Source organism: Polistes fuscatus, unplaced genomic scaffold, assembly GCF_010416935.1.
Source record: "Polistes fuscatus isolate 324 unplaced genomic scaffold, CU_Pfus_HIC Scaffold1, whole genome shotgun sequence".
NCBI classification, from domain to species: Eukaryota; Metazoa; Arthropoda; class Insecta; order Hymenoptera; family Vespidae; genus Polistes; species Polistes fuscatus.
In genome coordinates, this window is record NW_025112997.1 from 3,981,316 (window position 1) to 4,004,710 (window position 23,395).

Here is a 23,395-nt window from a genome sequence, read left to right on the forward strand (position 1 = left end):
CTAATATCTCATGTAAGTATGTTACATATGCTGCGATCATAAATTATTTCTGTATAGCGACGGATTGCATTTACACGTGGCCAAATTTATCTTACATATTATATGTTATCTCTCTCTCTCTCTCTCTTTCTCTGAATGTACTCAAGATGCGACAGATCGATAATGTCATATTTCTTTTTTTTTTTTTTTTCCATAGCTACGATTATTTGTAAATAATGAAACAAATTGAGGATAATGTGTTTAAAAAAAAACGGAGAGTATTATTTTGTATTTAATATAATAAATATTGAATATTTATTAGGTTAAATTATTATAGATTAATAAAAAATTGATTTTACATATGCATGATGGAAATTTTTCAATTCGAATTATACTTTAATATTTGCAAATTAATTCAATCACTAAAAATAATTGATGTCTGTAAATAAATTAAAGAAGAAAAAGTCAGACGATTGCTTAGATGACATCAAATAGTATCGTAAAACCGGCATAATTATTTCTTTATAGTAATAATTATACCTAATAAATATATTCATTAGAAATAAGAAAAATGTATTTGTTAGTCACATGTGTGTGTGTTTTTCTTTTTCTTTTTTTAATTCTAGAATAATTAATACGATCGATCGAATCATTTGAAATGTTTTATCGTTTCATAATTTCTTATCCTAGTCCTTGTATACAACAGTTATTATTAAATAATGATACATTTTGTTATATATGATAAAGTAAAGAGAGATAATGTATGATACATATAAAAAGACAAATTTGCGGTGCTACATGTTTCATTGAAATAAACTTTTCATGGAATTGATTTGCAACAATTAATAATGCGTTAAATCGGCAATGTTCTCAAAAAATCATATGCACATCTCGACCATTGAACGGATTCATAGTGATCTCTGTGCTCAAACAGCTTGTAGATATTGTATCGTAATTTTTACGTGAAAATTAGCGAACGTTTAAAAAACCTTTCTTGTTCTACGACATACTTTACGTTAAGATTCTTCTAGATAAAAAGATAAAAAAAGGTTATCGTCGTCGTTATCTTTCGACTTCGATCATTTATAGATTCTTTTCGAAGAAACGTATTCTATCATATTTCGTAGCGTCATATCGTAAGTACCAATTATAGATAGTAATTAACAGAACTTATCGATCGTTGTATTGTAAAAAGTTGATTGGTTCGACGATATGTAATTTACGTTATATACTTTTCTTACCAATGGATGACTATAGTCAGCCGTTCAAATTTCCCATTGATTTAACTTTAAATAAAAAACGAATAATTAAATAATTAAACGAACGGTGATTTCAGTCTCGCATAGTTGTAGTTTTGAACGTTGTTGTAACATTTCAAATGGACTTACGAAACAATGGGACTTCAATTATTTCATCAATTATTTTTAATATGAGAACTTAACTGGGCCGCCTTAATTATACTTTCATTAAAAAACAAGTTGTGTATTAACATTCTATAATGAACGAAAAAATGTCAAACGAACAAAATATGTCATCGTATCATAAACTACGTAAGCAAATTTCAATATCAAAAGCTTCTCGATCGTGTCTCGATTATCATCATTGTTGTTTATGCAATCATTCATTTCCTGATCGCTTTAAAAAAAGAAACAGTATCTTCTTCCAAACAAAATAATATCTTGATGACGACGTAAAGAATTCGAGCGTTTTGTCTCGGTGGGGGAATGGTGTGTTTGAAAATAAAAAAGTTGTCTTTCGAAAGTTTACTCGCAATATCTGTCACAATTCGTTAATTTTCTTTTCGTATTTGAAACGAATTAAATACACGAAAAGAGAGAGAAAAAGAAATACGCCAAGTTGATTAACGATCTCTGATCTTGAAGCTTACGATTTGTCATCGATGAGATGCTCATTGAGAGATTTTAAAGGTAGGTTTATATTTTATATAGCGCTAAAACGCAATAGAAGAAGAAAAAGATTTTAAAAGCAAAAATGTGTGCGTTAATTTGAAGCTTTTCGATTAATAGAAGAAAAAAAAAACACAAATTTTCACTCGCCAAAACTGCTGTTGTTTTAGCTGATTTCGATTGACGACAGATATATATATGCATATAGAGGGTTTTTTCATCTAACTCAACCACATAAAATATCTCGTTTAATTCGTACGATAGAAAAAAAAATGTCAGAGGAAAAAAATATTCTATTCTAATGCGCCGATACAGTGATTTTCGAGATATCAAGGTCATCGTATTGTTTTTAAATAGGACTGCATATTTTTGCTACGATATTCTTATAGCTTATAAAAAAACGAATCTAACGATGTGCAACATGTTGACCTTCAGGTGACCTTTACCAAGAAAATTATGAAAAGTTTATCAAGAACTTCAGTACGCGCATGGAGGACGATAAATGAAGACAAAAATGCAAATCAACGTGTAAAACACTTATACAAGGAAAAAATCTTCTCATGTATAAGAGACAATATTTTACAATTTTCTAGGTAAAGGTCACTTGAAGGTTAACATATTCCAGTATAAATATGCGATCCCATTTAAGAAAAATACGATGACTTTGATATCTCGAAAAAAATGAAAATAATGAATAATATGAAAAAAAAATTCGGCCCATCGCTATATCGGCACCTTCGAACAGAATATTTATTTCCTCTGACATTTTTTTTCTAACGTACGAAATAAACGAGATATTTTAGGTGGTCGAGTTAGATGAAAGACGACCCTGTATATACATATGTATAGGTCATTCATTGATTTTTTTAAATTCTAAGCGCTTAATTGACCCCCGTCGTTATGCAATATCACTCATCTTTGCTTCTTTTTTGTAATATCGAAATTCAAAGCCGCGGTAAAAAAAAATATATATATATATACATGTATATTGAATAATTAGAAGAAAAAGAAAAAAAAAAAAAGAGATACATATCACGTATATTTTAAGCTGCAATATGTATATGTATAATAATATCGCGCCAAAATTCGATCGTACTTCGTACCTGATGATTTATAATTCACATTGTATGCAATTTCTTTCTTTTCAAAATTTCTTTCATTTTTTTCTTCATATATTCTTTTCCTTAAAACTTGAAATCTGACCTCGGCAATGAATTAGAATCTAATAATATATATATTCGATGAGAAATCAAGTACGAAATACTACGACGATTGTACGATATGCTAATTGTCATAGATCGTTATTGGAAAATGATTAAATGCCCATGTACACGCGATGAAAATGTAATATCTATAAAGTTTGAAGAAAAAAAAAAAAAAAAAGAAGAAAAATATGCGATTCTTACATTTGAATTTTTACCTTGAAATGTTTTTTGGTTTTTTTTCTTTTTTTTCGAATCGTTGACTTGAAAAGAAATCCAAAAAAATATTGTTGATTTTCTTTCCTTTAATGATAAAACGTAAAATAATATCTTTCGATTCGAAAGGTTGGGTAAAAATAATCAACTTTCATCAAAATTTCGCAACTGATTTGTTTTATTTAAAAAACTTGAAATATTCTCGCTCTCTCGTTACCTATTTCGTGTCATTTTTAAAATAATGAAGAAAATTATAAAAAAACGCAAAGATACATTGTATGCTTGGTTGAGCGTGTAAAAAACTAGCGGCTACAATTTCTCGCGTACGCTTTATTTACGATACGCATAAAAGCAAATGTTATCTTTCATTATCTTCAAGCTAAACTATTACAAATATTTAATATCGTAGAGAAGAAATTCGTGGTTAGAGATTGTTTTTGTCTTCCTCGTTTTCTTCTTTCATAATAATTGCTTTTTAATGACATTGTCTTTTTTTTTATTTTTTTGCAGAACGCAAAAGCAATGACACTTTTTCCTTTTTAAATAAAAAGTAAAGTGAAATAAAAAAGAAAAAACAAAGGAGTCTGTCGCTTCCTTTCTCACTCTCACTCTCTCTCTCTCTCTTTCTCTCTGCCTTATCTTTCTTTGCTCGCTTTTATTTCTTGTTTTTCTTTTTTCGTTTCCGTCTTTATAATCGCTGTTGATAAATAAAGGTATTTTTTATTATTTGTAATTTCAACTAGATCGATCTTTTTACTTATTCGGAGAAATTACATCTAGAGGCACTAGTCAAGCTTATAATCTAGCCGACTACAAGAAAGTTTTTCCTGCTTGACAATCGATGTTATTTCGATAACTCGAAAACGAGCTCGAGATATATATATATACGTATGTTTATATGTACATACCAAGCGAATTAATATCTCGATTACTTTTAATGATAAGTAACCATTTTGGAAGAGGATATTTTTTTTTTCTTCTTCTTCTTTTCGTTATTCGAAGAAATTCTTATAGTAAGAATTAAAAAATTCGCATCGATTAAGATTCTCTAATAAAAAATATAACAAATTTATTTACAATATTCGTATATCGTATCTTAATAATAATATCAATTGGTATTTAAACGTGTACTGCAATTTTAATAAGCTTTTAATAAATAAAGAAAAAAGAAAAACTATTATAATAATAAAGGTATGTATGCCTGCACCATAACATTATTATTAATAATACTGTCCGAAGAAAATTTAAGTACACGTTTTTCTTTTCACTTTATTCCATCCCTTCCGCGAGAATACTTTGTAAAATTGAAAAGTACAGATTAATATGAGAATATTTCTGTTTACGGTTATTACGATAAAAACGTTTTAAATTTATTTTTTTTCATAGAGAAAAAAAAAGAAGAAAAGAATCTTGAGCCTTGAGCTCCATTTAAAAAAACAATATGACCTTCGAGTAAAAAGTTTTTCACTTCTACTAATATATTAATGACCTTTTCAAATCAAACAGATTTGAAAAAAAAATCAACATTCTTCCAACAATGCGTTATTTCTATTGTTAAAAGCAACCGAGATATTTATACATTTAAATTAAGACGATTCGCTCAAGGATATACATATAATATATATATATATATATATATATATATATATACACATACGTATATCATTTTTGCTTGTAAACATATAACGTCGTCGTATGACAGGAGAAAAACTGCAAATCGAAGTATTCTTATTTATTTTTTTTTTCTTTTTTCGTTAATTAGACTGAAACTACCGAGTTAATAATTATTAACTAAATTCTCACTCTGTAAATTTATACTGGTCACTTGTCGACCACTAATCATAAGTAGTATATTATCTTTTTTTTTTTTCTAAAAATGTGTTATATTTATAAAGTACATACGTATAAGTACATACTACATGTCGCTTGTATCCTTTTCTTTTACGTTTTTTTCTAACCTATACATGTATATATGTGCATACATGCACAGATACACACACACACACATGCACTCACACACGCACGCGCACACACATACATACATATATATATATTATGCTATAGACTTGATGCTGTCTCGTCCCTGTTACTACTTGCATAAGAAGTACGATGATGAAAGAGAGAAGAAGAATGGAGGCATGTATACGCCCTTGAGCTTTCGTCCTACGAATGAGATGACTCGTCGTCGTTGTTCTCATCGTTTTTTAACATCGTAGCCTCCTTTTATTTCATATTTTTTTCTTTCTTTTCTTTTCTTTTAAACTAAGCCCCGGAGGTCTATAGAAACCAACAAATGATGAGTCTTCTCGACTACTGCAGAAGAAGCTGCATTAACTGGCAATAATAATAATAATAATAACAATAATAATATGAGAAAGAAGAAAAATAAAAGCTCCCACGTTTCTTAACTCTTTATTCTTGCATTTTAATTCTATAAAATACTATTTCTTTTCTTTCTTTTTTTTCCATTACCTAATAATATTCAAATCAATTTAAATGTTAATAATTGAAAATTAATTATAAATATGATTATACCGTAACTTTTTAATTTATGTTTGGTAAACGATGACAAAATTTTGTATATCGATTTAACACGATGCTTTTTTTGTCGAAGAAAATATAAAAGAATAGGTATAATTGGCGAGAATAATGATAATTATGTAAAATAGAACGATTCCATGCGTCAGTTCTCTATTAAATATAGATATAAAATAATATAAAGAGAACATTTGTTTAAAAAGAAAGAAAAAAGTACAAACAAATAAAAATAAATATCAATATCTTTGGAATCTGTTTCTAATATTAGTTTTGGTTATAACTTTGGTTCTTTTTATAAATAACAAAATAATTTAAGTAAAAGTATAATGCAATAATAAATGCAGAATAAATAAAAAAATAAATTTCTTTTGGTTGCTTTTTAACTATAATAAAATTATTATTTTTTCTGTATGTAAAATAAAATTACAAAGAAAGAACAATATAAAAAACGAATCTACGCTTATTTATTATTTCATTATTTTACTATGACAAATATAAACAAAAAAAGATAAATTTATATCTTAGTTAAATATTTTTGACTACAGAAAAAATAACATTATTTAATTCTTATTTACATATATTCGTAATTAAAGTTACGTTTGTCAATTACATTTACTTCCAATCCCCCCTTCTCTTACACTCTTATTCTCTCTTTCTTCTGGATATAAGTTAAAAAAAAATAAATATATAAAGAAAAAAGAAAAATATTATGCGAGTACATTATAATATTAGGTTTTGGGATGAACGAGACAAGGAGGTGAAACTAAAGATAGAAAAAAATATCTAAAAGTTTCATTTCTATTTGTGATAATCCGAGTAGGGTAAATCGAAAGAAGCAACAAGACGGAGGGTGGCGGAGTCAAGTTCTCTGACGCAAAACTAGATCGGCTTCGGGCAGTGTGTCACTACGGCAGAATTGCATTATAATAATTGTTTTAATACTGGCACAGTGAGGCAACGATCTTAGGACTTTCTAAATAATCATATCCGCTATAATATATTTATTAATACTTATAACTTACTTTTCTACTAATACTTTACTTTTTAAATAGCATTACTCTTCACGTATTTGTTTCACTTTTTCATTTTCTCTTTGGCAAACGCAAAACCATTCACGCAAACATCATTTAATCCTTCTCACGCGCACGTATTACATATACATTCACCACACGCATTATTTTATTCTCGCATACGTACTTGCTATCAAAATTAATAGTAACAACATCGAACTGTTCAAGGACGCTCTTCTTCTTCTTCTTGTCTCATCGAAGGATTCGCGAAGACGATAAACGAAAAATTCAAGAAAAAAAGGTATGCGTCGTATTTTCTCTTTTTTTTATCACAAAGATTTTTTCTTCTTCTCTCGTATTTCGTCACGTTAAAAAAAAGTCCTCAGATTTTTCTCAACTTGTATTTTTCGTTTATCTATCTTCACGATGAAATATGAACGATTAGACGTCTTGAAAAAATCCTTCGTTAAAATCTGGATCTGGTCACAGCCTTTCACAGGGATGCAATGTACGGCAGCTTTTAATACCAAGCCGCTATTATGATAAATATTGGAACCTTACAAGGACAAAAAAATAACAATACTGTAACAACGCGGTTAGATCTCTCGCTATACGGTACTGGACATTGATATTTCCCTTTTTTATCGCGAGAGACCCGAGGTAAAACTACCGCGGAGTCTAATTATTAGTTCTAACGATTGCTTGGATTTTTTAAAAGAGGTAGAGGGAGAAAGAGGGACGAGGTTCTCGTTTTGCCAGTGGTATAGCTTGTTACGAATACTCTCAACGTTTCTATTTTATATGGGTATTTTCTTTTTTAAATAAAAAATCATTACACGTTAAACGAACAAGTAGGACTAGTTGAGAAAAGCGATGACATTGCTAAAAGTCGTTTGAAAAATTGCTCAATTATCATTGAAGAGAGCAGAGACTAGAGTTTAAAATATAAGTTAGAGAGAAAGGAAAAAAGAGAACATTTTGAAATGTTCTCTTTTTTCCTCTTTGTCTACTACAGATGTATGCATATAATGCATATGAATGCAGATATAACGTAGCTTCTTGGAACACATGACCCGGATACACACACATAGTCGGCACAATAGATTCGTAAAATTAGCATTTGCGGTGTCACGTACATTAATCGTGCTATTGAAATTTCAAATTACACCTTCGTGGTTTATGTTAAAACGAATTATTCACGTTACCTTGATAACTTTTTTTCTTTTCTTTTAATATTGAAAAATAGAAAATAAAATATTCAAGGTGAAAAGTTTTGTCGATCGAAAGCTTACCAACCACGAAGCATAGAGGTACACCTCGATAAAAATGGACAGGTAGCAAATGTTGGGAATTAACAAGGGAGGAAAGAGAAGGGAGGAGGTAAAGGGTCTTCCGTCGAATTTCTCTTTCATCTAAGAAAATTTAAGTTAACTATAAGAGAACGATGACAAAGTTTAACAATAGGACCTCGAAGAATAATGGATATGTGCTGACTCGTTTCATCGTGAAATATCCACAAATTTCTCTCTTACGACATGCCGTTGTAACGTAAAATCAAAACTTTTTTAAAATACTTTTGCATCCTTTCCGTCGATTAACTCTATTAACGTTTACGAAACGAAACATTTCGCCCTTATCTATCTACCAGTCTATAGAAATTGTCAAAAATTGACGTGTGACTAGCATTAAAGATCAAAAAATTCGAAGAGTATCGAGATTTGACTATGCTTTTTTTGATCTCAATCGAAAACAATCGATTTTCATTGTACACTTTTAACGCGAACACGTTTATTACTACTCGTTGGATCGTGCGGTGACAAAGTCAAAATATTATCTTGCTTTCAACATCCTACGATTTATGCTTTACTGATGCCAAATTCTGCCATAGCATGACACGCCGAACGAGTGATCTATTTTACACTAGGAACTACATACTCCGCTAACTGAGAATTTACCCTATTCCTTAGGTTTGCATTGATACACCGATTTAGTCAGATATCCACCTCAAACATATCTTGTTCAAGTGGTTTTTTAACCCAACTGCCAAGTTGAGCGCGTACAAACGCGTCCTTCAATTGACGTTTAGCAAGCTGTCATAAGAAAAAACAGTATAAAACATCTACTTTTTCTACTCTCTCTGCACGTGTATACATATATAAATATTTAAAAATATATACGATGATCATTTTGCTATTATATAATAAATATTATTAATAACTAATATAATAAATAACTTACAGAGTAATCTTGAACCGACGATTTCGCATCGAGATAATGACGACATTGATTTTGATCGGCATCGTCAATTGTTTCCAATTTACCTAATAGGCTGAAGAATTTCCTGAAGAGCCCCTGCTTTGAAATTCTAGAGGGTTTACCCAATTCGTCCTTTCCTGTGGTACAGTTAATTACTTCTGCTTCGCTTTGACCTACATAAATTATTAAAAAGAAATATACCTTTTAGAGGATTGGAAAAAGATTTCTTAAGGCGGACTAAGCATACGTACCGATAGTCCAATTAACGCTGTAATTCGGTGCTTTGCCTGGTTGCCTAACTTCGGACGAAGTTATTAGACTCATCAATGGTTTGTTGAGCCTGTAAGGTGGTGGTAGACCTTGAATAGTATTTTCAATACGGCCGCAAACAGCTCGATACATGTGACTAGGGTTCAACAGACTGCCGAGAACGATGCTGTGGAAGTAAATTGGCTCGATGAAGTGGCTTAGAAGTGCACCTTGCACACCAAGTACGTTCCATCGAGCTATTTTGTCTGAACACGACATCGTCAGCAGTCTTTGTCCCTGCGAATTGAAATAAATAAATAAATAATAAGTCAAATTACGAAGGAATAAAATTAAATTATTGACACGTTACTTCAATTTTAAATCGTATAGTCGTATTTACCATAAGAACGCCATCCCAAGTTTGAATTCCTTCGCTACTCTTTACAGGTATCGTACCTTCTCCCGATTCTATCTTAGTTCTTAATTGACCTCTGGCCCTTCTGTTAGGATGTTTGTCCACGGATTCGTTTTCCTCGTGAGGAGAAAATATTCTAGCATCTCCGCACGGAGCCGTATTTATGTATAAATGAAACTGAATTCCTTGTTTCAACCTAAATCCCTTCTTTATGCGTTCCAAGACAGACTCGGCGGATCGGTTTTCGGTATGCAACTCCAATTGTTTGTACAAATATTCGCAGAGACAACGTCGAGCTACCACTTCTGCGTGGCAGTCATTTAAAGCCCTACCGCTTACACTTAAATGATCCCCGGATACACATTTTGTACCTTAAATAAATAAGAATGATGAAGACGTTATTACGTTCAAGAGAGATTTAACAGAGATCTACGCTTTACCAGTAGTGACGCATATTAATTCGGCATCCGATCCATTCGTTTGCACTATGCCAGCTAATACTTTGCGTCGAGCATGTTGTGGCTTACTCTGTATAAGTTCAGTGAATTTTTGATTTACCATTTTTCCTATTTTATCTGCCAAGATTTGTGGTAGAGTCATTTGTTCTTGCCAGTGGCCAGAATTTGAATAGTTAGGTAATACACGAACGGGGAGCTGAATGCAAAAAGAAGAACTGTGGACATTCCTTAATTTTGCCAAAGCTGCTTTGCTAGCTGCAGCTTTGGCCAGCTTTTTACTCGGGCCAGTGCCTTCAAAAGTTTCTCCATCTATCGTTACAGATATTGTAAATTTTGCATAACTTTCTCCATTGTCCGATATACATTTGTATACAACTCCAGGATATAGCTCGTTGATGAGTGCAACGGGACCTTTGTCTAAAAATTTGTTAGTATTTTTTGGCTCTTGAGTCAATGTCTTGAACGCATTTACAAGATGATTATCTCTCTCTGTGACATCGCTGGTAAAATCAGGTTCCAAGGGAACAACAGGCTGGCACGTATTAATAGCTTGGTGTACTTCTGGTGTATTACGGAACTGCACTATATTTCTTAAAGCAAGTTCAGCGGCAGCATGTTTAGCCATCTTTTTGGTACGCCCTTTGCCCTCATAAGTTTGTCCATCTATCTGTACTGCGATGGTAAATATAGGAGCATGAGTAGGTCCAGTTTGACCAACTACCTTGTATACCGCTCCAGTTTTCAATTCGTTTAAAGCGCATACCGCATTCTTTGGTTGTGGATTTTTGTGACGCTTCTTTGGTATAGGTACACCTGATGAAGGAATGAAAGAGAAACTAATTCGTTCAAAGATATTGTATAATACTATATGAAAAAATATAAGATAAGAGTTTATCAAAGTAAAATACAAAAGGAGAAGGACTCGTACTCTACGTTATTAAGCACAGGAACAATCTGTAACTGACCTTCCAGATCAGACTCAGCAGGTCTCTTCAATCTAGGCCTGGTAACGTTCTGCTGGTCCATCTGCAAAGGGTATAATGAGAGAAAAATATGTGCTGAGAGGTAAAAAAAAAAGTATTCTCTAAAAATAACTCTAATTGGTTGAAACTCACCCCAGTAGAGTGTTCCCCCTGCAACCCCTCCACGGATGCAGTGGCATTAGCGGCGACCATCGAGGTGGTGCTAGCTGCATAGGATCGCATCATGAGAAAAGACGGACAGAAATATCGTAGACTGATACGTAGACGAGGAACGTTATTCTGTGTGTCCTTACTCGTCTGGCACGTATCGTGATTGTCATTTGGCAGCATCAATCCGTTCGACATCCCTCTCTCAACGTCGCTCCTTTAAATGAAACTTTTAAATAAAAAAAACCGACGCACGCAGGACGCAACCCGACAAACACTGCACCGACGTCACATTGATTTTAATTATTCTCGTGCATCCGAGCTCCGCAGCGCCACCGACGACCTTTCCCTTCTCTCGTTCCCTTACACACACTCCGAAACCATACACACAAGCGCGCATGCAGGCACACATACAAACACACAAGCGCGCATGCAGGCACACACACAAACACACACCTCGTATTCGTTCTCCCTATCCCTATCTCGTTTAACGACAATCTAGCACTAACTACCTAACCTCAATGATCGAACCGTGACTCGTGACAAAAAAATAACAACTTCTCGTCAAAAATAATCAATGAATATTATTCACGAGGTAATCGAACGAACGAGGAGTTCCTCTTGACAGGAACGATCAAATAATTTCGCGTGTCGCGCGTCGTGCATATCGCACTTACCTGCGTGCTCTCTTTCTCCTCCCAACCATTTGTTCTTCCAATGCGCTTGCGCGTTCCTCGTATAGCGCAATGCGCATCCCGCACAAGAGAATCGAGTCGAGCTGAGTCGAGTCGATTTGAACGCGAGCCTCCCCTTTCGTCAGCCCCTTCCCTCACCACTTTGCCAACTTCCCCTCCACCGTTTTTGCTCTAGATCCCCTCCTTTCTAGTCACGACCCCTTATCTAGATTCTACTTCTACGTAATCCTCCTTTCTTCCTGCTTACCTATTTACCGACCTACCTAGAGTTATCTTCTATTTTTTATGTAGATTCGACAACCTGTGTATATACAAGTTTTTATCCAAATTTCTTGTGGTTTCTGTGAATAAACTGGGCAAAACGATTTTTATCTCATCCTGTATATGTGCATATGCATTATTAGATCTATCAAATAGCATTGTTCGCTTTAATATCTGACCACAATTTATCTTTAATCTAAAAATAATTCTAACGCAAGAGAGAGAGAGAGAGAGAGAGAGAGAGACGTGAAAAGCGAGGAAAACTCTTTGGTAGTTTTTTAATTTCATATTTTACCGCTCGCGCACAATACCTTGCACACAACGAACAGAGTAAGTTTCTTTATCTAACTTCATCTTTTACTTATGGGGATTGACAATATAATACTACTACTTATATGATGGAAAGAACAAAATTAATGATATGAAAAATGAAAAGAAAATATTTCAATGCCTTTTTTCGGTTCTCATTTTCTTCGCTAATTTATGAGAATTTTTAAAAGATATCGTTTTGTTTTCACAAGTTTGTATTTAATCACGCTGATGTAATATTTTTAACATACTTATATTTAATAAATTAATAAACTTCTATCGTACATATATCGTATTTTGTAATAATTTAATGATAAAAAATTAGTGCAATTCTCGCTTCTATTCGTTATTTCGTCGAGTAGGTCTCAATGAAATGACGATAAATTGACAAATTCATCGCGATTGATCATTCTCGTTCGTTTGAAACGGTTGATTGGTGATTCACCAGCTTCGTTTTTGAGGATCTCTTTAAAGTCATTAATAGATGAAAGAGAATTTTAGGAAATTACCATTTAACCGTGTCAATAATTCACGGGCGATTGCAATCGTTTTCGATCGATCGATTCTGAGAGGGATTGCTGCTCACACATTAGTTTGTTGCTCGTTAATTGGAATTGAACTCCGTTTGATCTTTGTAATAGTTCTACTGATTTCCTAAGGTATATGAATAACATTTTCCATAATTTAACGAAACGAAGAAAATATTGATAACCGTGGAATATTTTAATAATTATATAAAGTATCTTTCACAAAGTTGATTGAGCAAAGACTATCATTGCTGACAGTGAATTTAACTGATGAACGCTTTTTTTTATTTCCCCAAGATTTCACGTATATTTCTCAAATAGTATTTTACTTGAAAATAATTTTTCTTCGAGTAGAGACACGAAATTTGTTGGTAAACTTAATAAAATTATTAAATTCTCGGTTAGCAGAAGCAATTATGAAATATCGTGTAAGTATATAACTATATACAAGTTTAGTATATACCGTCTGTAGAACACATTCTTAATAGTTTTTTGATATTTTCACATCCGATTACTAATCTTTTTTTCTTTTATTATTAGCGAACAACCACCTGGGCTTCCGTCTATTTACAAACAGATTCCGAAAGGAAATTAATCTTTTTCTTCGTTTCCCCGAAAGAAGAAGAGACCGGATTTCTTCTTTAGACACGAATCGAATTTACGAGGCCAATCTAACGTTCATTTCTCGAAAAAGAACTTTGAGGGAAGTAAATTGGAAGACATTGATTGCTACTGTCGCATATAATTATTTATATTTCAAGTAAATATAGAGTAAATGATGTTGCATTTTTTGACAATCATTTTGCTAATATTTGTTGCGATCGCAGCAGTAAGTAACTTGGAAGCTTTTTTCAATTTTTGTAGCAAACATTTTGCATTTAAACAGAAACATCATTGTTAATGAAATTTAAAAAATATATTTGAATCTATTCGAATAAATATTATTCCATGTACAATAAAATCGATCGCGGGGAAGCTGGAGTGTATTTTGAAGGAAGGACTCATTTCTCGAATTTAAGTCGAATCTTAGAAAATCTTTTTAACCGCAATTCAGTCCGATTAAACATTCCAAACAACTCGATTATCGTTGATATACGTGCGTTGGTTCATGACAGATACGCGATTAATGTCACGTTCAAGTAATTTGTCGAACGAATTGTATGATACCGATTGATCGTCGAAGGATTAGAAATCACTGATTTTATGTTGGGTAATTCATATTAATTTTTTTCTTTCTTTCTTTCTTTTTTTTTTTTTATGTACCAATCAGATTGCAAAAGGATGACAAAGAAGTGAAATAAAAATATACTAGAAATCAAGCTTTACTTTAGGTAAGAAAAGAAAGTTTCTCTATTAGATATTTTGTCAAAGAGAAAAACTTGAGATAAATAATTTGATTGTTAATTTTAGAAACAAATAAAAAGTAACAACGAACATCTGGAACATAACAAATGTTATATCTTTTGCTTTTTGAAAAGAAACAACGCTGTTAGTAATGTTTCTTTTTTACTGGAATTTATTATTCGACTCTCGGAACGCGATTGTTTTTTTACCTTTCAACGTTTGAAATATTTGATGAAGAATTTTCTAGAATAAATGGACAATTCTGGAAACTTTAATTCGCAAGAGGCATTGAACGCAATTGCTCCAGAATTACGGGAACCACATCTAGGTCCAATTTATAAACATGCGACGATAAAAGTGAATAAAAAAATGTAGCTGAGAATTTTTCAAGCTAATTTTGTAGTCTTTGGAAGTAAGTCAATTCGAAACGTATTTATTTAATTAATATTTATGTGTGAAAAATACAGATATATATCGCATTTTCAGCCCAAGGAATATACTTATAACATGCTTTAAGAACATGTTTCACCAGTAATGATTCAAAGGTAAATGCATATCATGGCTTTTTACATTTGCATTCTATTCCTTTGTATAAGAACATTTATATTTTTAAACTTTTTCATTATTTGATAATTTAAATATTTGATAAGCCTTATCAGATAATATAATCCCCTTAATAATATAAGCATTTTACTCGAAGGATATTATGTTTAATTAACATATCATAAAATAAATAATAATGCAGTGCATGTGTGTATTGATTATTCGTAAGTTGAAAAGAATCCCTTTAACCGATCAATTCAACATACTTTGCGGTCAATCGATTAACATTTACGAGTATATTATGTATGTACAATACTTACTCCGAGCGATATCACGTATGTTAAAGTTTTGTAAACTTTTTATGTGCATTTTTTATAGCCTATATACATAAGAATGGTGTAATTAAAGTATGCCGATAAATTTCAAACTATTCGATCGAATTGAATCGTACAAGTTCGTAGTAAAATATTAGTGTTTGGTAAAACGAGTGTAGAAAATAACAGAAAAAAGGAAATAAGGTTTGTGTGGGATAAGAGATAATTTTGGGATAAATTCGAAGAAAATTTGGCTGTCTGGTTCAAGCATGAAGATAAATGCTCGATTACTTGTCGTTTCCATTACTATTTTGGCTCTTTTGGTATGTTTTTCATCGATAATCTATGCTTCACCAAATTTTTTAACAATCTAATTGCGAAACGTTGATCTTTAAAGCACACGACGATGAAGAGAAAATTATATATATATAATTTATTAATTTAAATATATTTTTCCACGAAATATATAAAGTGTCATGAGATAAAATAAAGCACGAATGAAAGTTCTGTATAGTCAATTAAGAAAAAATTACCATAATGTTTTAATGGCAAAGAGTTACTTACTTATTTACCGTATATATGTATGTAGATGTGATTTAATTTGGTTGGTAGGTTCTCTTTCTCTAAATTCGTTACGCCCAACGAATGTTACGGCCATTATATTGCATCGCGTACACGTATAATACCTTGCACAGCTCTCGTTTTCGAGAGTGCACAAGAGTTCCTATTGTCCTCGAGAACCATGAAATTGTTCGTTCGCCGTATTCTGTCCTCCCGAAATAAAAAGTCCTGTAAATGAGATTTTACATGATACTCTTTCTCACTCTCTCTCGCGTTGTACATTTATGCATCTATGCATACATGCTCGATTCATTGACAGATCTAGGTGACACGTGATAGGAATGTTAGTTTCCTTGCTATCGTGACTTTTCATGGTGAAGTTTGTATATAACCATGCATGCATGATACTCTATGCATGTATCTATGTACAGAAAAAGAATTCACCAATCGTAATACATTTTTTAGATTCGAACGGAAGCGGACATCAAGAGAGAATGCCGCAAACAGTCAATGGTTTCATGGGGTAAGGGTACTTAAAAGATAGACCATATAATGATTGATGCTACGCCAGATTGATCGATTACCCTTTAAAGGGGATAACTTGCTGTTAGCTTGAAAATCATTTTGGAAAAAACTTTGTTATCATTGTCCTATACTTGGTTTATTCAATAATATTCAAGATATTATTGCGAATGAAAAAAGATAAATGAACAAAATTTCATGTTGATCTTTCTTAGCGTCACTGAAAAAATTAAAAGCCGGTAATTTCGATCAAGATGCTGATCCACGATTAAAGTGTTATCTAAGATGTTTTATGATGAAAAATGGTATACTCGATAAGAACGATCATTGGATGGATTTGAGTAAAGTGCTTCAACAATTACCAAGATTTATACAACAATCCTCGTGGGAGATATTCCGAAGATGCAAGTCCCTTTGTGAGTATTTTTCTTTTCGTTTCCATTTTTCCAATTTTTGTTGTTGATCAATTCGATCCCTTAAGATCAATGAAAATTCTTCAAGTTTCAAGGCTGATAAGAAATTGTTATTTCAGCTGGAGATGATTTCTGTGACAAGGCGTTTCAAGTTGCCAAATGTTATGTCAAATTGCAACCATCTGTAAGTATTTTTGCAAATTATTATGAACATTTTTAAAACATGCTATTTACTGATCTTTTTTATTTACAGATTTTAAATTTTATTTCCTTAGTCTAATTGTGGTCTTCAATTTTGCACAATGCCTGACAATTCTGGGATACTCCTTTCATATCTGTTACAGTGATCTTATTTTATTTACAAATATATATAAATATATATAAAGATGGTCCTTTTTTTGGGTATTTTCGAATTTTTATATTCCACATATTAAATTTGCAAATGAAGAAAATCGAAGTTCCATCAAAAGAAATCTATCAAAGAATTCATTTCACATCTTAGAAAAGGAAGAAAATCCATCGTCGTATCTGTAAAATAAAATAGAACAAAATGATAAGTTATATGTAATATGATACAAAATCGTATCAAACAAACACGAATAAAATGTTAATAACAATGAATACTTACAATGCATTCCAATGGGATGGAGCTCAATGGCATCATGGTAATGCATCTCGCGTGAATCTAATGACGCGGTATAAACGAAAATAAGAAACTATAGATGAGTTTCTTATCGCGAAACCGAAATTAAATTATACGGCGAACAACACTGATTCTAATTCGCGTTTGATTTTAATTTGTTTTACGCCCGATCACTGATTCTACACAACTAATTCAAAGACTGCTTTGCACACAGTCAATGCAAGTAGAAAAATCTTCATTGATGCACTGATTCTAATACGCGAACAGTCTGTGCGACTGTTTAAAGATAAAAATACAACTTTAGTTAAACAAACTCTAATGCAATTACTGCATTGGTCGCAGTTAATTTAATATATACATTTCAAAAATAGTTCGCGAACGCGACGGAATTGAAATTAACGAACAAACGTGCTTCTAATCCGTGATTTAAATTTTATTTAAATGATACAACACTCCCGTATATTGCTTCGCGCACGATTGCAATGTACGAACACTTGCAACACTTCACAAACACAATTCACAAACATTTCCAACACTGTAATATTCCCATGATGATCTGAAACAGAAATAAAAACAAAATTATAAATATCATTGTTGTAAGAAAAAAATTATTATAATTATTAAGAAAGTGTTTTAAATAAAAATTGACTTACGTTTATTCTTCAGTGATGAATGCATGATGGGTATCCTACCCTTAGGATGACGATGAATAAAATAAAATTAAAAATAATCTGAAAAGCTGAAACATACTAAAAATTATATTACAATATTTCCTCGAAACCTTCTCTGAAGGCAGTAATTTTATACAAAGTATGTAATATTATTAAAAATTGTTAATAAAAATCTTTAAAATAGTCTAAAGAATGCAATATCTATAACAACAATCTTAATAAAGAGTAATCTAAAAAGTAAACCAATTTTTGTACCATCCTATGTAATGAAAAAGTTATTAAAGCATTAAAATTAACGCGGTAACGCATTAGAAATAAAATTATTCAATAATCTAATACCTCGTCACTTTTATCGATCTTAACTAGTCGAAGGACGGAAGAGGAATGAGCATCTCTCTCTGTGTTTACCTCTGAGAGTAACGTATTTCGACTGTTGTTGTTTTTATCTCATTGTTATCTCGAGCAGTGCAGAAAAACATAGCGACGTATTAATACGTGTTTATATGCCTAATGTTTTGTTTTCTTATTCTCTTTTTCTCTCTCTCTCTCTCTTTCTTTCTTTTTCTCCTTCTTCTCCCTTTTTCAAATTCTTGCTTTTTTTCTCACACTCTTTCTATTACACTTCTCTACGTTATAAAAAAAGAGACAGACTTACCTCGGCGAATATAAAGATAAAAAAATAAACACAACAATAAGGTTAGGTATGCGTATTCTTCCCGGACTCTCCCAATGCTCGGAAACCTAAAATAAGTAACAAATAAGAATACATTAGTACAATATAAAGAAAATCAAATATATTAGTGTATGTGTACGAGCTACTTATATTTAGGTGTATATGCCTGTATGTGTGTATAGATTATAAAAATTGAACTTTATACGAAATACGATCTTTGGAGACATAATTATGAAAAATAATTAATTAGAGCATCATTAGAGATAGTAGTAATTATCGATACTGTGGAAAAAAAGCTGCAGATTATATCTTATAAAATCATATAGTATGAATTAAAGAAAGTCATTAGAAAAGTATTGTTAATCGATCGAACAAAATTAGATGAATATTTTCTTACTTGCAAATTCAAATTGTTTCTAACGTTTTATACACGCATACAAGTTTGTCGTAACACGTACTTGCTGTAAATCGGCTTTCTTTATAACTACGTTAGTCATGTGTGATATCATAATTTATTTATTAAATAAATCAAAAATTTATTCCATTTTCTTATTTAAGGTACACGTATCTTGTTAATATTTAAGAAGAATAATAATAATGAATAAAGACAATATACACTAAAAACTTTATCACATCGCACAGAGAAACACAATCGTATAGAAAGGAAATGCCAATGTAGCCATCCTTAAAGAATTAAAATCACATGACATCCTAAAAACAATTGACATCTCGCATGCCAACTACGAAAGAATAAATTCTCATATTCTGTATCGATACGGAAAAATATCGCCTTTATGATCTGCATTATCGATTGGGTACCAAATCTCTGCTCCATGCGATATGTCAATTGTTTTAAGGATATCTACAACGGCGTTTTTCTTCTATACGATTGTGTTTTTCTGTGCGATCTGATAAAGTTTTTAGTGTATATTGTCTTTATTCTATTCGTTATTTTTTAAATATTAATAGGTTACGTGTACCTCAAATAAAAAAAAAGAATAAATTTTTTATTTATTTAATAAATAAATTACGATATCACACTTGATTAACGTAGTTATAAAGAAAGCCGAGTTACGACAAGTACGTGTGACAACAAACTTGTGTGCGTGTATAAAACGTTAGTAACAATTTGAATTTACAAGTAACATGACCTTCTAATTGGTCACTCACGTCCAAACTGTAAGACAATAGATGATTAGCGAATCAGCGTTCTTTTCTTTTCGACCGTCGTGGAGATCGCACGCAAGTTTTGTCGTCCCATTAAATTCAGGTAATTAAAAGATATTTTCTAACGTACACTTTTCTATCAAACGAAAGCTACAAGCAAACTTTTTATACGTAAGTGTTTTCAAAACGAAATATTAAAAAGTTCGAAAGATATCCGTAAAAATATAACCATCAATGTTCCCCGGCTTCGCGTCACATCTTGCTAATGTTACTTAACAATATCTTTTTCTAATTTCTGCCTTTTTCCACGGTATCGATACTTAATACTATCTCTAATGATGCTCTAATTAATTATTTTTCATAATTATGTCTTCAAAGATCGTATTTCATATTAAATTCGATTTTTATATCCTACACACACATACAAGTGTAACAGACATATATACATAAGTATAAGTCACTCGTACACATACACTCATATATTTGATTTTTTTTATATTATACTAATGTAATTTTATTTTTTTACTTATTTAGGTTTCCGAGCATTGGGAGAGTCCAGGACGAATACGCATACCTAACCTTATTGTTGTATACACTTTTTTATCTTCATATTCGTCGAAGTAAGTCTATCTCTTTTTTTTTTATAGCGTAGAGAAGTGTAATAGAAAGAGTGTAAGAAAAAAAGCAAGAATGTGAAAAAGGGAGAAGAAGGAGAAAAAGAAAGAAAGAGAGAGAGAGAGAGAGACAGAGAAAATAAGAAAACAAAACATTTGACATATAAACACGTATTAATACGTCTCTATGTTTTTCAGAACTGCTCGAGCTAACAATGAGATAAAAACAACAACAGTCGAAATACGTTACTCTCAGAGGTAAACAGAGAGAGAGAGATGCTCATTCCTTTTCTGTCCTTCGACTAGTTAAGATTGATAAAAGTGACGAGGTATTAGATTATTGAATAATTTTATTTCTAACGCGTTACCGCATTAATTTTAATACTTTTTAACGTTTTCATTACATAGGATGGTACAAAAATTGGTTTACTTTTTAGATTACTCTTTATTGAGATTGTTGTTATAGATATTGCATTCTTTAAACTATTTTAAAGATTTTTATTAACAATTTTTAATAATATTACATACTTTGTATAAAATTACTGCCTTCAGAAATGATTCCAGGAAATATTATAATATAATTTTTAGTATGTTTCAGCTTTTCAGATTTTTTTTTTAATTTTATTTTATACATCGTCATCCTAAGGGTAGGATACCCATCCTGCAGTCATCAATGAAGACTAAAAGTAAGTATATTTTCCTATCAAACATTTCTATGATAACTTTGATGGTTTTTTATTATAACGGTGATATTAATTGTTCTTTTTCTTTTTCTGTTTCAGAACATCATTGCAATCGAGCGCGTAAGCAATGAAGTACTCGTGTGTTACATCGCTAAAATAAAATATAAAAAAGTCGAAAAGTAGAGTCAGTTTTGATCGTCGTATGTTAAAGTTTCGTTTGGTCGGTTAAAAAACTCGCAAGTTTTTTGTTTTCGATTTAAAAAGTTTTATTCGCCGTCATCCTAAGGGTAGGAGACCCATCGTGCATTCATCGATGAAGATTCGAAGTGAGTATATTTTTGTATTCAATAATTTCACAAAAATTTTAATAGTTTTCAGTAATAGTAATGATATTAATAGTGTTGTTTTTTATTTCTGTTTCAGATTGCAATCGTGCGCGAAGCCATATACGGGAGTGTGTGTGTTGTTATCGTTTAAATATAATAGTTAAAATCTCGGATTAGAGAAGCACGTTCGTTCGTTAATTTCAATTCCGTCGCGTTTCGCGGAGGAGAGAACTATTTTTGAAATTTATATATTCAATTAACTGCGACCAAGGCAGTAATTGCATTAGAGTCTGTTTAACTAAAATTGTATTTTTATCCTTAACAGTCGCACAGACTGTTCGCGTATTAGAGTCAGTGCATCATTGAAGATTTAAATTAAAGTGTGTATATTTTGTACTTGCATTGATTGCGTGCAAAGCAGTTTTTGAAAGCTGTTGTAAAGTCAGTGATCGGGCGCATAATAAATTAAAATCATACGCGAATTAGAATCAGTGTTTTTCGCCGTATAATAGAATTTCGGTTTCTCGATAAGAAACTCATCTATAGTTTCTTATTTTCGTTAATAACGCGTTATTAGATTCACGCGAGATGCATCACCATGGTGCCACTGAGCTTCATCCCATTGGAATGCATTGTAAGTATTCATTGTTATTAACATTTTATTCGTGTTTGTTTGATATGATTTTGTATCATATTGCAAATAACTTATAGTTTGGTACTATTTTATGTTACAGATAAGACGATGGATTTCCCCTTACTTTTCAAAGATGTGGAATGAATTCTTCGGTGGATCTTCGATGGATCTTCTTCAATAGCAAAACGAGGAACTTTCCGACCGTTAGACTACTATACTTGCTATGAAGTAGGAGTGTTTTGGAGCCATCGTAGAACTTCTTACACAGTGAGTCAAAAAATTTAAAGTCCCTCCAGTGCTCAATCATGTCGAGGATGAAAGGTCTTAATCGGCACGAGTTACTGGTTGTAATTATTTAAATAAATTATTGACGAGCACACGAGTAATTCCTTTCTAGGAGTTACTCATGAAAATTCTATATTGTATTGTATGTTTTATTTACTGAGGTTTTTTTTTTTAAAGAAAAAGAATTGTTTTTAAAATCGATACGTGAAATTAATACAACGCTTACACAGATATATGTATATGTGATATAATTGTTTAGGATGACATAGGAATTTTGGATTTAACAAATTCCACGTTCGACTGGAATTTAGTTGTTCGGACAGAGATTGATGGCGAAGCTTACTGCACCTCGCCAAAGTAATATTTTATTATGTATAGTATTTTAAAAATGTTTATCTTTTAATAATATCAAATTATTTTAATTTATGTCGAAAAATGTGAAGTGTTTAAAAAAAGTTACATTCGTTTTCTCTATAAATATAACAATACTTTTTATACAGCTGAATATTTTTTTTTCTTTTCTTTAGCTCTTAATATTTTATATTTCTGGAACAATATACAAATGTAGATATTTTTCAAGAAATCAGCTACGACTACGCATAGATATAAATACAGTCCTACACATATACATATATACTGATATTCCGACAACTGGCTAAGCGTCACGTTTCATATTTCGTTCTATCTGTTATATATATTCTTCTCTATGATATCGAATCGACCTATAAACGAGTAGCGAATAAATTACATCTTCAAGCGCTGCAATGAATACGATTTATTGAGTTTTCTTATGTAAAACTATTCGTGTACTTTGTAACAAGAACAAACTTATTTATATTATTCGCTGATA

The 23,395-nt window shown here is 31.6% G+C and overlaps 2 protein-coding genes and 1 long non-coding RNA gene across 4 annotated transcripts; 1 reads left to right on the forward strand and 2 right to left on the reverse strand.

Annotated features, from left to right (window-relative positions):
* Positions 1-6,927: 6,927 nt before the first annotated feature.
* On the reverse strand, positions 6,928-12,129 carry LOC122515053 (double-stranded RNA-specific editase Adar). 2 transcript variants are annotated; one of them, XM_043632224.1, is made up of 9 exons: positions 12,038-12,129; positions 11,507-11,577; positions 11,346-11,419; positions 11,196-11,256; positions 10,213-11,043; positions 9,758-10,143; positions 9,360-9,654; positions 9,091-9,281; positions 6,928-8,942 (listed from the first exon to the last, which is right to left on the reverse strand). In XM_043632224.1, the coding sequence occupies exons 1-9, from the start codon at positions 12,112-12,114 to the stop codon at positions 8,844-8,846; spliced, it is 2,085 nt and encodes a 694-aa protein (XP_043488159.1). In that variant the 5' UTR covers positions 12,115-12,129; the 3' UTR covers positions 6,928-8,843. The 2 variants fall into 2 exon arrangements, with proteins under 2 accessions (XP_043488159.1, XP_043488153.1); XM_043632218.1 differs by having other exon boundaries at positions 11,346-11,577.
* Positions 12,130-15,622: 3,493 nt separating this feature from the next.
* Positions 15,623-17,470, forward strand: LOC122515066 (general odorant-binding protein 56d-like). The gene is made up of 5 exons (XM_043632238.1): positions 15,623-15,676; positions 16,380-16,437; positions 16,652-16,852; positions 16,969-17,033; positions 17,103-17,470. The coding sequence occupies exons 1-5, from the start codon at positions 15,623-15,625 to the stop codon at positions 17,127-17,129; spliced, it is 405 nt and encodes a 134-aa protein (XP_043488173.1). The 3' UTR covers positions 17,130-17,470.
* Positions 15,662-17,191, reverse strand: LOC122515071. Its single transcript, XR_006303204.1, has 3 exons — positions 17,101-17,191; positions 16,799-17,031; positions 15,662-16,142 (listed from the first exon to the last, which is right to left on the reverse strand). It is a non-coding gene; the product is annotated as an uncharacterized LOC122515071 (long non-coding RNA).
* Positions 17,471-23,395: the final 5,925 nt, after the last annotated feature.

Excerpts from the sequence above, each read along its gene's own strand:
- LOC122515053 (XM_043632218.1), bottom strand. The coding sequence starts at position 12,114 with ATGCGCATTGCGCTATACGAGGAACGCGCAAGCGCATTGGAAGAACAA. Across the intron at positions 10,144-10,212 it reads ATTAATATGCGTCACTACTG|GTACAAAATGTGTATCCGGG; the intron begins GTAAAGCGTAGA and ends TATTTATTTAAG. Across the intron at positions 9,655-9,757 it reads CTTGGGATGGCGTTCTTATG|GGACAAAGACTGCTGACGAT; the intron begins GTAAATACGACT and ends TTCAATTCGCAG.
- LOC122515066 (XM_043632238.1), top strand. The coding sequence starts at position 15,623 with ATGAAGATAAATGCTCGATTACTTGTCGTTTCCATTACTATTTTGGCT. Across the intron at positions 16,853-16,968 it reads CCGAAGATGCAAGTCCCTTT|CTGGAGATGATTTCTGTGAC; the intron begins GTGAGTATTTTT and ends TTGTTATTTCAG. Across the intron at positions 17,034-17,102 it reads ATGTCAAATTGCAACCATCT|ATTTTAAATTTTATTTCCTT; the intron begins GTAAGTATTTTT and ends TTTTATTTACAG.